We start from the raw sequence: 17,769 nt of genomic DNA, 5'->3' as shown, positions 1-17,769 counted from the left end.
AGCACCAAGTGCCACCTCCAGGCCTTCCTTGGGCACCTCCAGGGATGGGCACTCCAGACCTCCCTGGGAAGCGCCTTCTGCTACCTGACAACCCTTTCCGTGGAGAAATTTTCTCTGACATCCCATATAAACCTCTCCTAGCACAGCTTGAGGCCGTTCCTTCTCCTGTTCCCTGGAGCAGAGCCCGACCCCCCGGCTGTCCCCTCCTGGCAGGAGCTGTGCAGAGCCACAAGGTCCCCCCTGAGCCTCCTGTGCTCCAGGCTCAGCCCCTTCCCAGCTCCCTCAGCCCCTCCTGGTGCTCCAGACCCATTCCCAGCTCTGTTCCCTGCCCTGGACACGCTCCAGCCCCTCAGTGTCCCTTCCAGAGGGGCCCAGAGCTGGACTCGGCCGTGCCTGACCAGGGAGGACGGAGCAGGGACCCACTGTGGTCCCCTGCAGCTTTGCCACCCCATGGCTCTGGGCAAGGCTTGCAACAAGCACTCAATATTCCCCTCAGTACTTCCCAGGGAAAGGTGAAGAGCAGGGATGCAACTTCAGCTGAACGTAAGCCAAGGTGTGTTCCCTACCTGTCAGGTTTTTTACAGTTCAATTTCATACTTTTATAATGCAAGAAGCTATTTTTCCAGAGCTGTCAAACAATCCTTTTTATTATTGTGCATGCCTTTGATACTGCTTGCAGTATTTACAACATCCATGAGATGAGAAGCTGCCCCTGGATCCCTGGCAGTGTCCAAGGCCAGGCTGGACATTGGGGCTTGGAAGAAGCTGGGATAGTGGAAAGTGTCCCTGCCATGGCAGGGGTGGCACTGGATGGGCTTCAGGTCCTTCCCAACCCAAATTATTCTGTGATTTTCATTTGGATAAAAACCAAAAGACACAAGTATGCATTGTACATTAATGTATTTTTTATGCTCGTTATAAATAATGTATCAGTTGCTTCATCTCTCTCAGCTTTACATGATGTTCTAAGGACAATATATTACACCAGAACAAAACAAACTCAATAGAAAAAAAAATATACCTTTGTTTTCCTTTATACAGAAGTTATTTGTCATGAAACAACACCAAACAGGAGATTGGACAGGTAAATGATGGAAAACCTGAGTGACAGGGATGGCATTTGCTGGAAGTAAACAAAAGGATTTTACTCTTCATCAGTCCAGACTGTTCCCCCTGTTATACCTAACATATAACCTGGCTAAAATCAAATATGTTAAAATCCTGTTTCTTTCCCCAAGCAGAATTCAAACAACTCAGTTCTCCTTGTATTTAAAGTACTACTTGGAGCATGTGCCACAATGTAGACTTTTAAATCACCCTAAATTGACAAGCAGCACTTCAGCTGCGTGAATTTTGTACACCTCTATTTAACTTGGGGTCTGTCCCCTTCCAAAACCCCCAACCTGAAATGTCTATGTGCCTTTATTTTCACAGTGATTCATGAAGCAAGAGCTGAAAACATTTAAAACACCTTCTGGTAATGAAATAGCTCATATCTGACATGGCAGGACCTGTTATAAGAACAAGGCCTAAAAGTTCAGTGATTTTTGACTGCAACAATAACACTAAATACTTTGGTTTTTGCCTATTCTGCATAGGAGACACATTCATGCACAAAACACCCCTAAATGCTTAATAAATTATGTGTTTCTATGCTTATTTTCAGTAGCCTGGACTTTGCAAAGCAGCTGCTCCTCTTCTGAGCTGACACAATGAATTCAGGAGCAACGTGCCACCCGTCTGGAAACAGCTCTGCCTTTCTCTGGGATCCCTCCTTTTGGGAAGGGATTGTCCTGAATTGTCCTGTGGCAGCCCAGCCAGTACAGTACAGGAAGGCAAAAGGCACTTCTGAGAATTCATCCACACAAATCTTCCAGTGAAATTGGAGTTTTTACCAACAGGATGTTTTCCTCCTCCTCTCTCTCTGTAGTTAAGTTGGTTTTTTTTTTTTTTTTTTGAAGTTTAGTACAGGAAAGTAGGATAGGGGAGAAAGGGAAAAGCCAAAACTCCCTTTTCCCTATTTCTGCTTCTCCCTTTTTGGTGCTGTGCTCTAGCAATGTCTGTGTTTGCTTTATAAAAGCCTGGTAACTACCAGGAGATTAAAAGAATTAGTTAACCAGTCCAGCCTTTAAATTGAGCAACATGAAAGTAATTGCACAATAATGTAAGTGAAATATTCATTCCTTCCTTTTAGATTTTGCTCACAGACACAAGCAAATCAAGGTCAAGGTATGAAGTAATCTTAAAATGTACTAGATAATAATATTTTTTTTCCAAATACAGTTCTGAACCTAATTTCTTTTGTTTCCTGGTATTATTTTGGAACTTTGCAAATTTCCAGAGCATGGGTTTAGGATGTGCTCAGTTCCCACCTTGCCACCACACAGCCCTGCTACCCACACAGAGATTTATTATCATGTAACTCAGACCACTTGGTGATAAAAGTACCAAGAAATCACTACTTCAGCTTTTCAAACCCTCAGATTTCTATCCATTTAAGACATTTCCAGTTTGTGAAAATATTTTTGCAGACTCTGAAAAATCTGTAAATCCTTGAATTTGGAATGACTTAGAGAAATCTCTACTACAGGCATTTAGAAGAGCAGTGAAATAATTCATCAGGACTCCAATACTGTTATTCCATGATTCTATTTCCATTTCCACTTTGTTGCCTGCACAAAGCAACAGAGGAGGAAAAGGAGGAGGAAAAAGTCACTTCCTGTGTCTAGTTCAGTCCACAAACCCTCCAAAATTGGTAAGTAACCCCAGAGACACCGGGAACATCCTCTCAGCCACATCAGGACACAGTAAAACTCATCTTCCATCTGCTCCTCCACAGCTTGCAGCAGTGTTACCCCAGTTTCTGGAGGAGGATTTTTGGCTCCTGACAGAATCATCAGCTTGCCAGTGGTCTCTGAGACAAAACACCTCTTGCTCCCCCTCCCAAACACTTCCATTTAAAGCTTCAAGTGTTCCAGAATGGCCCAGTTTGATTTACAGTTTAATTGTGTCTGACTGGTCTGGGGGAGGCAGGGCAGGTTACCACACACCCCTGGAGCAGGCAGGCTCTCATCCAGCTGCTCCTCTGGCAAACCCCTCTGTCTTGAAGGTGTTCCCAAAAATTTGCATTTCTCCACTGCTCCAAGATGAGGCATCACCCTCATCCCAAACCTCGGTGCTCCTCTGCAGATTGGCTGGGTAGGGGAGCACCAAGGAAATACCCAAATCCAATTTGGTTTGTCCTGCTGTCCCTCAGGTGTGTTCATCTCCCTCTGCTGACATTTACACCCACATTTAGAGCTGAAGGAAGCTGATTTAGGCTGTTACTCCCTGAGTTCTTCACGATGACACTGAATGTGTTTCTTCACAACTAATGACAGATTCTGCACTAGCATTAACACAAAAGACAAGACTTTTCCAAATGATTCCTCAGGTCAGAGCAAATGCTGCATTCCTGGCAAAGCTCCATGCTCATGAGGGTTCCAACAACAGGATCCCACTGACAAAATCCTCCAAGTGCCCCTCTTCATTCTTCTGCCAGCTGTTTAATAAATACACTGCACTGCTTCACTGAATTTACAAATCACATAAACAAAACTCCCATCTTTGCTTCTGTTGAGTGACTCTTCCTTGGTTTGACTTATTTCCATATACAAAACCAGTAAGGCATCTATAATTCAGTTGTCTGGCAGCACAGCTTAAAACAAAAAAAGGAAATAATAGTCTTTATTTGCTAGCTGGGAAATTTCTTCAGATGAAATACTGTCACACTTAGTTGGAGGCAGTAGTCTAGTTCTGTATTTTAAATAAACCTCTTTTTCTCTGAGCTCTGCAGAGAAACAGCCATGAAGAACAACCCAGAAGTCTAATGCATAATTGCTTTAGAGAAACCAGAATCAGTTTACAGGACACAGCCCACACCAGCAAAGTCTTGCCTTCAATAACATTTTTGTTGACAGTGTTGAAGACCGACCCATCAGCATTTCTAGGTTTGGAGCTATTTTAGAAAGCTGAAAATATTCTTTTCAGTTCAACAATCTGAGTTTACTTCAGGCCTTTGCTTCAATCTAGATGATCCAGAACAGGAAATTCAGAATTTGGATTTTAAATGGAAGTCAGATAATGAAAATAGGTTAACCTAGAAAAACATAAGTGTGGGGCTTTTTCACATGGTGATGATTATTTTCAGGCAAAACTTAGCAGAAACCCAGCTTGGGAACCAACAAAATTCTCCTAGGGTAGTGTCCATTTTGGGAATCAGCTCTGTGCTCTCTGGGGGAGGCATTTGTAACTAAAACACATTCAGTAAAAAAAAGGCAACGCAGTGAGAAGCTGAAATATTCCCATTTCAGTAAAGTGCACGGGGCTGTGACACACAACAGCTTTGCTACGACCTGATCTCTGCTGCTGGGCTGAAGGAGGGGGAGGCCAAGTTCTTCACTATTCTGTTGAGGTTGGCAATTTTCTCTTCCAGCAAATAATTCTTCCTCTCTGCAGTTTTCTGCCTCTGCTCTGTCACCTCCAGAGCCTTCAGCAGCTGCGCGTTCTCCACGTAGAGATCCTTGACCATGGCGTCTGCCTTGGTGTTCTTGGAAAGCTGGGGTGGCAATGGACACAGGCACTCAGCAAATGGCAAGGAAAAACTCCCAGGGAGGTGGGGAACTAGCTGAATGTGTTAATTATAACAAAAATATCAAAGTAAAACCCCGCTCCTCCATTAAAAACCCCAGGGTCTTTAGAGATGCCGTGGACGTTTTGAGACTGGAAAGGTTTTTTAAGGAGATGGGGTGGGTAGCAGAGGGATTCAAATGAACCTGGTCAGGTGAATTCTGCTTTACAGCATTTATCCTCTAAGGATAAATTTAGTGCACAAAAGAATCCACAAGCCCAGTGATCCCACAGAGACACTTCCAAAAACCCCAAAACCACATCAAACAAAAGATGAATTTGGGGCAGGAGGCCTCAAAGAAATCAGTATTTTCTCCTCAAGAAATTATTTTTTCCTCTTTTTCTAAGCAACTTTTCCAGTTAGCATCCTCAACTGAAATTTGATTTTTGTTTCTTGATTTAGGAAATTGGTGAGTAGTGGATTCAGTCCCCAATTTGGAGTTTTATGAAGTTTTGGGCAAACATGCTGTAGTTGAGCTCAGAAGCATTAAATAAAACCACTTTTAACTTTATTCTGAACAACACCTTGACAGCTTTTTCCCACTTAGGGGTTTACAGAAGGAATGGGGAAGGTTTGAGGAAATCCAAGAGCACTTACTTGTTCTTTCAGCTGATTTACTTTGTCTTGGAGAAGCCTCTTCACAAGCCTTAATTTCTGCTCCACATCCATCATCCTCTCTTCCATCATTTTTAGAAGCTGCTCATGACCCCCCTGGAAAGCAACATTTATGTGAAAATCAGTTAAAAATCAGTTCCCATTCACCAGCCTGTTTTGTTTTTCCAGTTTATGCTCAAGAAAAATAGGTGGCCTTCCACATTTCAGTCTGATTTAGAGGCAATTAAATTGATAAACCTTTAATTGAAGCAAAATATTATGGCAGCACTTAAAGGTCACTCAGCTTGGTTTTCCAAGCAAGTTACACTTGAAATTACCAAATCAAGGAAAAATTACATATATAAAATCCAGAACTAAATCTTTGTAACAGAGCTGGATAATTTCCCTTTCTTGTTCTTTGGTGCTGCCAAATTTCTGGTGAATGTGGGAAACAAAATGCCAATTTAATGCTTTTAGAATAAAAAAAAGGTGAAGTCATAAGGTCACGTTTGACAATGTAACTCTCCCATGCCAGAGACCAACATCCAAAAGAAGTAGAATTCCAAACTTCATTTTCTCCATCTTTTTAGATTAGTTTTCATAACCCTAAACTGGTTTTTCTTCTTTTTCTTCAGCAAGGTGACAGTGTAACTAAAACCATCATAATTCTGTGTCATGTTACACAAACACCTGAGGGAAATTTTCCCAAATAAATAAGAAACATCAGGAATTACAAAAGAACTTGTTTGGATTTAAGAACTTTAGAAGCAACTGCAGGAAAATTGAGACTTATTTTAATGTTGGTTTGTTACTCAACATTCTAGGCAGTCATTTGAGGAGATTAAAGTTTGAGAAAGCACCAACCCAAAACAAAACACCTTCAAACCCAAGCCCATCCCACCTGTGGAGGAGGATAAATGAAAATCTGCTTCAGGTAGGAAGTTCTTCATCTAAAACCCTACAAAATTATCCCCTTGGGAGGTTGATTTTATTTATTTAACTTGTTTATTCAACATTTTATTTGCTGTAGCACCAGAAATTCAAATCTGTGTATGAGGTTATGTGATAATCTATTTTTATGAAAAATCCTATATTAGGGTTACACAGAAAACAGTTTTACTGTGTGGGTGGAGTGGATATTTTTCTGAATTAATGGAATTTGATTGCAATTCAAAACCCTGGAATTGGCTATTCCACTTTCCACTGGTTGTAGGAGCCCTGAGTGAGTAATTATGTGGAAAAGAAGAATTAGAGAACTCTCAATACCTGTGATCCCTGGGGTTTTTTTTACCTTAAATATTCTCACTTCCCATTATTTCATGTTAAATGGGAGAAGTCAGCTCAGGCAGCAGCTTTAAGGTCATTAAAAATAGGAGAAAAAGATCTTTACAAGCAAACAGCTGAAATGGTTCAGGGCTCCAACAAGAAAAATCACAGACCTTAAAGAGGAGTTTTGCTGAACTACTGAAGTATTAAAATCCTAATTTAATTAAATTAGGATTTAATAAATTCATTAAATCCTAATTAATGAATTAAATTTTATTAAAATCCTACTTTGAGACAAAATAAAAACTACAGAATTTTGTCCAATAAACAATAATATTCCCTTTTTACTTTATGGCCACAGCAGTAGATCTCTCATTTTCTTAAATTTTCAGGTACATCTGCTAAAGAAAAGCTGAGTTTCTGTACTCTAGTACATCCCCACCACAAATATTCCCCAAAAGTCCTGCTATAACAACGTTCACTATCAAAGATAAATATTTTTGTCTAAAACTTGCTAATTCTTGAAGTGGAAATTATTGATTTCTATGAAGACAAGAGACATTATGCTTAAAAAAAGATTTTATTTTTCATTTACATCAAAAAAGTCATCTTTCCCTGTTAAAAAGTTTATACATCTTATACAAAAATGCAGTATAAATACCCCAGGTTTTCTTCAAATCTCATATAAAATTAGTACCATTTGAGAAAAATAGGCTCTTTCCCATACTGAACAACTGCACATTTTAAATAACATAAATAAAACCCGTTTGTAACAAATTTTAAAAAGCTTCTGGAAGCTTTTGAGCTTTCACAAAATAGCTTCTAGACAAATAAATAAGAAAATAACACTGCGGAGACTTTTTTTGCTGGTTTTTTTGGGACAAAAAAGGAAAAAAAAAATAAGCATTTGATCCTCAAGTTTCTCAGCTTATGCCAGTTCTGTGTTTTTGTGTGTTTGTCATGGAAAAGGAAGGGGATCAAAAGCAGGCAGAGGTGTCAGAGGTGCCCAATCCTCCGGTAGGAATCTGCATGCACTGCTCGCTGCTCCGGTAGCAAGGCCTGGAGAAAGAAGGGAAGTGGGAATACTTCACCCTGAGATCCAGCTTCTGCTTCAAAACATGAACACTTCAAAGCCAAAAAAATCACCCGTACAAGCAAAGCAAGCAACACAGGACAAAAGAAAAAAAAAATACACACAGAGGAAAAAAAAACATGCAGAGTATCTTCTATTTTATAGCTGTAAGTTTTAATATCAGCACTACACAGCTGGGAGATCGAGGGGGTATTTTATACATCTAAGGACTCTCATCCCTGGTTTTTAAAAGATCAGTGGCAGTGATTAAGTTGGTAAAGTTTTTTAGAGGAAATCCTCCTCTCTCGCTTTAAAAATCTCATTTATAGCATGAAAATCTCATATAACATATATATATAAACTCACAGATTGCCAAGCACTTGGGAAAAATGTATCCAGACATTACATATATATAAATATATATTTATATATAATGTCTGGATATATATATTTCAATATATGTATACGTACAATATATATCTATATATATATATATATATAATATATGAATATATGTAGAATATATATCTAAAACCTCACATATTGCCAAGCATTTAGGAAAAATGTATCCAAACATTGCATATTAATATAATAGATACATATTTTTAAAAATATACATAAAATCTCGTAGATTGCCAAGCATTTGGGAAAAATGTATTCAAACACTATATATAAATATAATAGATATTTATTTAAAAAAATATATAAAAGCTTATAGATTGCCAAGCATTTGGGAAAAAAATATAGCCAAAGGGGCCCTCCTTTGAAAACTTTGCATTTCTGTCTCAAATCTTGTTGTTTTTCCCTCAGAGTGAACAAGCAGCTGGTCAGAGGTGATATGAAATTTGAAATAAAGAGCTGTACAAAGGGGGAACTGAGCAACTCAAATATTAATCAGTGCTAGGCAAGCTTTGGGAAATATTGGGTAATTAACAGACTCCCCAATTTGGTTATTGAGAAGGGGATATGAGGTAATCTCAGCACTGGACACAGCAGAAACAATCATTGGAAATTCAGAAGAGTCCAGACAGGTTAACACAGTACAAACAGCTCAGGAGTTATAATTTAATTTAATTTAGTGAAATTTAAACATGTAACAGCAGCCTTTGGGTGAAAATAACTCAGGACTGACTGCAAAATGAATGAAAAACCACAGACAAGCAGGATCAAAAGGCAATGACAACTGCAAAGCAGGATAAACACAGTAATTCCATTAAAAAAAAAAGGGGATAACTTTGGATTCCTCATTGCACAGGATCTAAAAAGCTGCAAAATGCAAAGCAGCAGAACTAAATGATTAATTTCACACACTGAGATAACCTGACCTTGTACTCACTGGTGAAAGGATGGTGGAGAGGGATTAGCATGGAAGTTTTCAGGCTGCTAAAGGGGACATTGAAAGGGACATGAGCTCAACTAAATGTCAGACCCTAAAAATCAGGATGGCAAAGAAAAATCAACAGAGATTCAAGCAGGAGCTGCTGACAAAGTGGAGACAAATAAATTTGGATTTCTTTACAAGTGCAGGTTTTTAATAATGATTTTAAAATTATGTAGTAGAAAAGGGGTGTTATAAACCAGAATATCCACTCATTTTAAGGAAAAAAATTAAAAGGATTAAGTGCATTAGTGCATTGACAGCACATATTTTTCAAGTCTAAGTATTTTTAAATTCACAAAGCTTTTCCAGGAAATGCAGAAGCAATTCTTCTCTAGAACTGCAAGTTCCAGGATGTGACTCGTTTAGATTCAAGCAGGAGGTGCTGACAAAGTGGAGACAAATAAATTTGGATTTCTTTACAAGTGCAGGTTTTTAATAATGATTTTAAAATTATGTAGTAGAAAAGGGGTGTTATAAACCAGAATATCCACTCATTTTAAGGAAAAAAATTAAAAGGATTAAGTGCATTAGTGCATTGACAGCACATATTTTTCAAGTCTAAGTATTTTTAAATTCACAAAGCTTTTCCAGGAAATGCAGAAGCAATTCTTCTCTAGAACTGCAAGTTCCAGGATGTGACTCGTTTGCAGATTGTTCCAAAATCTAAATTACAAACTCATCACTCCTAATGCAATCCCTGCACATTCATTTTGCCACTGCTGCAATATGGCTTTGATTGATTTTTAAATTCAACTGCACATTTTGCTCCCCACGGTATGGGAACAAGTACATCAGCCTGTGGTGATGCACTTATGAAAAGGAACGTTACAATCAATTTATTTCTACTTAACCTGAAACTATTTGCTTTTCTTTTTTCATGAAACATTTTGATTTTATACCTTTCTTTAAAAAAAAAAATTACTCCAAGTTTTGGATACTTTAAAAACTGGTTACTGCCTATGCTCTCTCTGTAATACCTTTTTGTCTGGAATACTTATTACCACATCCAGAGATTTTTATACTTCAAAGTCTTGGTATTATTATTATTTTAAGTTATTCTTTTAAAGTATAACTGCAATCTAAATTTAAAATACAAGAGGGGTATTTTTTTCCTGCTATCAGATGAATAAATAGCTAATAGTATTTTATCTAATTTATTTATCTAAGTGTAAATCTAAGTAAATATCTAAGCTAAAATAGATAAAATACTAAATATACATTTAGGTTACTTAGAGCTTCATCTTTTCTTATAAGGTAAAGTTTTAATATTAATTTAAGACATTATTTGGCCAAAGCTTTAGAGATTTAGAGAGCCAATTATTTTGAAGAAAAGGATCATTTGGCAATTTTTATAGGGCAGATACAAACCTCTCTATTGCCTAGAATTCAGTTTTACATGGTAAATAGTTAACACTAAAAGTCAGTGGATGAATTAATCTTCCTTGGAATTGGTTTTCCCTCAGAAATGCCAATGTTGAAGTTTCTGCACAACAGTAACAGTGTCTTGTCTCATGGCCAAATCAGGAAGAAAAAGGATTAGGAAAAACCTTTAGAAAAAGGATTAATTTGTGTTCTGCTCTGCTACCACTGACACAACCCCATGTGACAGCCACAGCCCAATTTAGGATTTTATGTGATGGATGCCTGTGCAATATTTGGTGTGGTGTATTTTACAAATAACAGTTCCAGACACAGTCATTGGGTAAAGAAACAAAAAAAAAAAGCTTCTATAAACACTTACTGCACATGGAGCAGAAGGAAAAAAGCCAGTTAAATGTGGTTTGATCTCAAAAAAAATGAAGAGCCCTTGAGAACAAAGCTCTGGCTCACCTAACCACACCAAACAGCATTTTCACACATCCCCTTGCTGCCCTGAAATTTCATTTTTGAACTGGCATAAACAGAGAACGGATCTCACCAGAATTAAAAAAACCACCAAAAATCCAAGACAACTCAACCAAATACTTAAAGATTTTGCACTTTCAAGGTGGGGGGACCTTACCTGCTGCATGTTTGTCCCCGAGGGTCTGCTCTCGAGCTCTTCCTGGAGGTGCTGACTCCTCCTCTCTGCCTGCAGCAGCTGCTGCTGGAGCTGCAGGAATTGTTCCCTGGGCACCGTGGCACAGCCTTGCTGCTGGGAGCTCTGGCTACGCATCCCCCCGGACTGGAGCATCTGCAAAAGCCCAAAATCCCAACATCAGCACCTGCTCCCTCCTGCCTGGGCTGCTCCAGGATTCCTGGCGGGCAAGAGGAACGAGCCTGCGCTCGGTGACAGAAGGTGACAAAAGATGGGATTTCACACAAAGGAAGCTGGGCTTTGAGTCATCATTTCAGGCCTGAATTAGAAAATCACTGAATTTTTGATGAATTCCTATAAATTTTAGTTGGTACCAATATTTTCCCATATTCCCACTTCAAGGGGAAGGCTGAAGTTGTGCTGATTATTAGTTGTGCTGATTATTAATTGTGCTAATTATTTCTAGTCTTTAGGGTGGAGAGTGAACATTTATCTCTGCTATTACCTTCAAAATTCAGTATATAACACCCTATAGATATTCCCTCTTATTCACACCTAACTGTGGAGACATTCAGAGCTAAGACAGTCAGGTGAAATAATTTAGAATTTATCCAGACTAAAGCAAAACCCAGGTAAGTAACTTACAGTTGGAAGAGTTAATTATCCTGAAAAGGACCAGAACTGGACAGTAAAAATCCCTGATGGTTCAGACAAACTCATTTGCAGCTGGAATTTGTGTAGCATTAATAATTTCTTCCCATAAAATCCTGTTGCCTTAAAACCATTACTCTGTTCCCTCAGGAAAAGGTGTATAAGATTATCTTGGTGATTTTAGTTCTCCTTTCACAACTGATTTTAATTCCCTTTCACCACTGGCAAAATTATCAATTTGGATCATATTTCAGTTACTGACTTCATCTCTAACTGTAAATATTTTTCACAATGGTGCAGCTCTTCTGTTACCATCCCTATCTCTGCTGGTCCAGGTAAACGGAAAATAGATTTATAAATACTTCAAAATAAAACTATTTGTGCTTTTTAAAGCTATTTAGGGGTTCTCTTTGTAAAGGAGCTGTTCTTTTCCTGACAATATAAACAGTGAAAATAATGAGCTGTTGGTGGGATTTCTTTCAGGTTCCTGTCTTGTTGTGAAGCACACGAGTAACTAATGAGGAAACAGTCAATTAGTGTTAACAGCATCTTAAAAATAATTACTAATGAAACAACAATGAAAACAATAAAGCCCTGCTGTATTCATCTGTGGAAGAAAATGGAACAATCATGAGCTTGCTAAACTACCAGGATGATGCCAAGTGGGATCAGAAATTAATTAATTTGAGGAAACACTGGACAGTCTGGTGGAAAAGCATGCAGGCACCAGAGGTAAATATGCAAACACCTTGAAGCCTCACAGGCAGTGGGGTAGCAGGAAGCCACTTTTCATTCTCCCACTTCCAATTTTAATTCTTTTGGGAGCAATGGGGTGATTTCTCCCCACTTTCATGGCAACCCCTTAGGAACATGGCAGCTCCTCGGGGTACAGATCCACACTGCACAACACAGAGCACAAAGAACCTGTCCAAAATTGACACTGAAATGAATAGTGGCTTCTTTACTTGAGAGATGCATGGAATAAAAAGAAAATAAATCCATTAAAAAAAAATATGAAGGAGTGTTTTCTCCATGCTATGGGGGTACATGAAAAATGATTGCTCTACCTTCACACACTATTTCAGAGAGAGAACTGCCCCCTTCTCTGCTAGCTCCAACCACTGAGTTCTAGCCAGGTTAGCCATGGACAAAAGGAGAACAGGCACAAAAGAGAGAGTTAGGAGTCACAAATCACTGAGTGAATGTTGTACACACCTGCTGAGAAAAGGTTACCAGGAGGAACAAAATCCTGCGTGGTTGAAATACACATTTCAGGAGAAAAGGCAATCCCAGGCTGGGTGGTTATGGGTTTAAGTGTTTGGCATTTTCCCAAGGCTTAATTAAGACTATATAAATAAATTCACAGGGAGTATAAACAGTCTTTTCATTAACTTGTCAAAATCTCATCTTTCCTAATTAGGTTTTTACAGTTTTATTACAATTACATAGGATTTTCAGCCTAATGGCTCCCATTTGATGAGAAACATGAAGCCATTTATGAAGTGTTATAGAAGTCTCATCTAAAAGATGCTTTAACTTATGGAACAAGTCAAAATTGCAGGGGTTATTTTTTATTATTATGTTTTAAACTCAAATCCAGGACATCAAATTTAGGCAAGACTACTGAGAGAGAGCTTGGAGGTCTGGGCTGACCTTATGGGATGCACTAAACACAATTTAGTTAAATTGCCCATTCCTATAACCAAGGACTCCTAAACTTTGATGATCCATCTCCAGCAGAACTTTTACAGCAGCTTTTGGAAGAATCTCCACTAAAGTTTTCACTTGTGCCTTTAAATTAACAGTAAGCTGTGTAAATTGCTATTTTTTCACTATTTAGATAAAATTAAGCTTAAATTCAGCAAATTATTCACAGAGGAAATAAGAAGAGGTTTCTACACTAAGAGCAGCATCACACAAATATTAGATAGGAAATTTGAGGTGACATGTTTTAGGAAGGAAAAGGGAAGTGTCAGCCTTGCCTCAAGTACAGAAACAAATTTCTTTGCTATTTGATTTTCTATCTGAAGGCATATGTGAATTATGACTAAACAAAACATGCTTCAGAAATGAAAGAGGAGAGGTTAATTCTTCCAGCTTCAATTAATTTTCTGTTGCTACACTTCCATAAGTTGTTTTAAAATAAAATTAATAAAAGGGATAAAGGCCCACTGATTGCAAAGTACCTCCATTAACTGATCATCCAGCTTGACTTGCTTTTTTCTCAGCCCTTCATTTTCTGAGCTGGTTTCCAGTTCACGTTCAAGAGAATTCATCTGACTGATCTGTCAGAGACAAAAAGTTTCCTTAGAAAAGCAGCAATTTCTCATTTTATCTGGTTTTTCCCCCTCTCATGAACCACTGGATACCAAGACAACTCAAGTCTAAAAACCAGGAGTATGTGGACAAGTGCTTTGCTACACGAGCTGTCTCACAGCAGATGCACAGAGCCCTGAGAGCTCCTTCAGACACAGATTTGTGGGAGGCCAAGAGCACAAAATTCAGAGCAGAAGAAGAAAGTTATCTTAGCTGGGAGGCTGGTGTAATTCTGTACCTTTCAAACCCAAGTTGCACTGAAAATTAGATCCTCTGTCAAGGACTGGTTTAATTTTTACAGTTGATAGGTGCAAATTAATGCATTGTCCACAGATCTGGGGGTTTTGTTGGCAAAATGTTTCTTTTAGGGAAGAATGGAGACTCAGGGGAGGGACTGATCATTGCCAGTCCACGTTCAACACTTCAAACACAGCTTATCCCTTGAGCTTCTGAGAGATGGAAACTACTGCACTGATTTGTGTGTTTGCCACCCAAAACTCACCTTCCTGTTTGCAGATGACAACTCCTTCTGAAGCTGCTCACACTCTCTCTTCAAGCTCAGCTTCTCCTGCTCTATGGCTTTGACAATCCCTGCCTGGCTCTGATGCTTTTGGTGCTTTAGGGAAAGGATTGTGGATTCCAGCTGTCGGATCTGAGGAGATCAGAGATGAACAAATGGGAAAAGGTGTTCCAGAGAGTTCCTGTTTATCTAAAATACCAGTTGATTTTGGAATACCAGAATGGTTTGGGTTGGAAATACCTTTAAATCCCAACCCATCCCACCCCTGCCATGGCAGGGACACCTCCCACTATCCCAGGCTGCTCCAAGTTCTGTCCAAGCTAGCCTTGGACATTTCCAGGGATCAAAGGGCAGCCACAGCTTCTCTGGGCAACTCTGGGTTATTTTTGACATCTTGGCCTTCTTTCCCTTTGTCCTCCCCATAATCCACTTAATACTGTGAGCTAAGAAATTCCACAAGAAGAGCATTAGGAATACTAAGAAACTTTTTGTTAACTTGGAGTTGGACTGAAATCTTGGACAAGAATTACCAGGATTGTCTTTTAAAGAAAAGAAATATCCTGAGAGTGTTGTGGAGTCTCATTCTCTGCAGATATTCAAACCCTGCTTGGGTTGTGATCTGTGCAAAGGGTTCTGAGTGACCTCCAGAGCTCCCAGCCCAGCCCTCCTGTGATCTGCCAGCCTGCCCAGGTTACCTTTTCCCTGGAGTGAGCCAGGTCTGTTTTTGTGCTCTGCACTTCCCTCTGCAGCCTCTCGTTGTCCTGCCTGAGCAGCCTCTGCTCCTGCTCATCCCAGTGGATGGGCCCCTGCTGGTCCTGCAGCCCTGAGGGAGGCACAGCCACTTCCAGAACCCGGTTCTTAAGACAGACAGAATTGCAGGGTTAGGCCTTCAACAAAGAAGCAGACATTTGCTCTATTCAGGTGGGTTTTAGGTGGATTTTCAGTAAGTGCAGGCTCCAAAGTTGCAGCATTCCCATCTCCCTCCCAGCCCACTCACTGTTTTCCCTTAAGAAATCCAATGTGCAAATCCCAAGTGCTTCCCTCTAGTAAAATCATGGATAATAGCCGTGTGCACAAGAGTTCAGCAACACAAAAAAAGCAATTTATGCTCTCTTTAGAGCCAAACAGAACTCAGTATTATATATTATGTACTAATAGCTGTAATTTAGCTCTTGTTGTACAATTCTGAAACAGCCTCTTTTCCATGTGGACATTAAATATTCCTTAATTGCATGGCAAACAAGCCAGCTTGGTAACTGAATTCCTAACAGCAATCCCAGGACTGCTGTCTACAGCCTCCTTCAGTTACAAATCCTCATTAGCTGAGAGGTTGGGGTAATTCTGTACCTTTCAAACCCAAGCTGCACTGAAAATTAGATCCTCTGCAAATGACTGGTTTAATTTTTAGAGTTGATAGGTGCAAATTAATGCATTGTCCATAGCTTTGGGGGTTTTATTGGCAAAAGGTTTCTTTTAGGGAAGAATGGAGACTCAGAGACTGGTCATTGCCTGTCCACGTTCAACACTTAAAATACAATTTTTACAAAACAGCTTAAAACCTGCACATTATATCCAATCCACAAGAATCACAGCAACCTCCTGAGATGCCTGAAGCCTTTACCTTGTCACTGCTGTGCTGCAGCTGCTTGTGCAATGCCATCACTTCTTGTTTCAGGCTTTCCTTCTCCTGCTGTGTCAGCTGCAGGTCGGATTTCAGCCGGGACATTTGGAGGTTGGTGCTCTGCAGAGTTTCATTGAGGCTCTGAACCTGGAAAGAGCAGGAGCACAGCTTGGCTTTTGTGGATCAAGCTCCCCTGTGTGGATCAAGTAGCCCAGGTATTTAGGATTTCTGATAGGAGGAGTGAAGTTTAAAATGTTGATTTCCTCCTTTGAAAATGTTTAATTGAGTTTATTGCTCTCTACAAGTCCCTGACAGGGGTCAGGCTCTGCTCACAGGGAACAAGGGACAGGATGAGGAAACAGCCTCAGGGTGTGTCAGAGGAGGTTCAGATTGGATATTAGGGAAAATTTCCTCATGGAAAGGATTTTTGAGCATAGGCACAGCTGCCCAGGGCAGTGGTGCAGTCCCCATCCCTGAAGGGATTTAAAAGCTGGGTGGATGTGGCACGGGTCAGTGGTGGCCTGGGCAGTGCTGGGGGAATGCTTGGACTATTTTATAGGGATTTTCTATCCTTAAAACTCCATAATTCCAAATGATTTTCCAATTTTCTGTTCCAAGCTCACAGCCACCCACTTTGAATAGAGCCACAATGCTGCATTCACCAGAAACATCTTCCAGCCCTGAGCATTTCCTGAGATATCTGTTAAGAAGCTTTCCCTTGAATTGTTTATTCTTCCTGGCAGGAATTCTTCCTACTCCAGGAATGCTCAGCCAAGCAGGGAACCACTTGATCCCATCCCTTTCTGGGGAAGGATGAGCCTGCACCAGGACAGAGGAGCAACAGCAGAGTCTCTGCAGCATTTTAGGAATCACCAGACAGAGAACTGGCAAAAGTGACTTGGCTGTAGAGAGAAAAATCCCTCCCTGTGTTAAACAAGTTTCCTTTTATCCTTTAAGAACTTCACTTTGAAAGCCCCTCAAGCAGCCATTCTCAGCTGCATGGCATCAGGAGGGGCTTTCATGAGAAAAAACACTACAGAAGATGATCAAACTGCCTTTGTCAGGGTTAGAACACAAATCAGTGTTTCCTACCTTGTCCTGGGAGAGGCTGAGCTGTGCTTTCAGTGCCTGACTCTGCTGCTCCCAGGATTTCTGCTCCTGCTTCAAGCTGCCAATTGCATTCTCCAGGCAGCTGACTTGAGCCACCTGCAATGAGATCACACCAGGAATCCTCACTCAGGAATTTGTTTTTGACTCCATTTCACTTCAAGGGTTACCCTAGAGGGAGTTAAAGCTCAGGAAAGAAGGAAAATGCAGGACAGCAAAAAGCCCCTCAGCTCCCTAAATTTCCACACAATGGGATTATTATTTACAGTGTGCAGACTGCTCTGCTCCAGTTCAGAGTTACAGTAGGTTAGAGATGCAATAAAAGTCCAAGAACACTGTCTCCCTTGTCCTGCTGCAGTATTTATATCCAGGCCTCTCTTCCTTGCAACGTTTGGAATTTTCTACATCATCAAATTACAGTCAAGCCGTGCTCCAGAATTGAAGCTTTCCTCTCTAAGACCAGCTAGGAAAAAAAAAATCCAGGCAGTGGCAATAAAGCAGTTATCTGGCTTGAGGGTAAGGGAAGAAGCATCCAGAGAAGTTTTATAGGTTGTG

At 40.0% G+C, this 17,769-nt stretch overlaps 1 protein-coding gene across 1 annotated transcript in view; it reads right to left on the bottom strand.

Annotated features, from left to right (window-relative positions):
* Positions 1-936: 936 nt before the first annotated feature.
* The window catches only part of NIN (ninein), a 59,026-nt gene continuing 42,193 nt past the window's right edge, over positions 937-17,769 (bottom strand). Inside the window, exons 23-30 of the mRNA XM_041410427.1 lie at positions 17,200-17,313; positions 16,108-16,254; positions 15,182-15,343; positions 14,469-14,618; positions 13,837-13,935; positions 10,985-11,155; positions 5,267-5,380; positions 937-4,597 (exon numbers count right to left, since the gene is read on the bottom strand). Coding sequence (XP_041266361.1) covers positions 4,388-4,597; positions 5,267-5,380; positions 10,985-11,155; positions 13,837-13,935; positions 14,469-14,618; positions 15,182-15,343; positions 16,108-16,254; positions 17,200-17,313 — 1,167 coding nt within the window. The 3' untranslated portion in view covers positions 937-4,387. The remainder of the gene's footprint in view (positions 4,598-5,266; positions 5,381-10,984; positions 11,156-13,836; positions 13,936-14,468; positions 14,619-15,181; positions 15,344-16,107; positions 16,255-17,199; positions 17,314-17,769) is intronic.

The sequence above is a fragment of the Onychostruthus taczanowskii genome, unplaced genomic scaffold (assembly GCF_017590055.1).
Source record: "Onychostruthus taczanowskii isolate IOZ18803 unplaced genomic scaffold, ASM1759005v1 scaffold100, whole genome shotgun sequence".
In the NCBI taxonomy this organism is placed as follows: domain Eukaryota; kingdom Metazoa; phylum Chordata; class Aves; order Passeriformes; family Passeridae; genus Onychostruthus; species Onychostruthus taczanowskii.
Note: the sequence above shows the minus strand (reverse complement) of the source record. Positions and strands in the feature narration are given on the sequence as shown.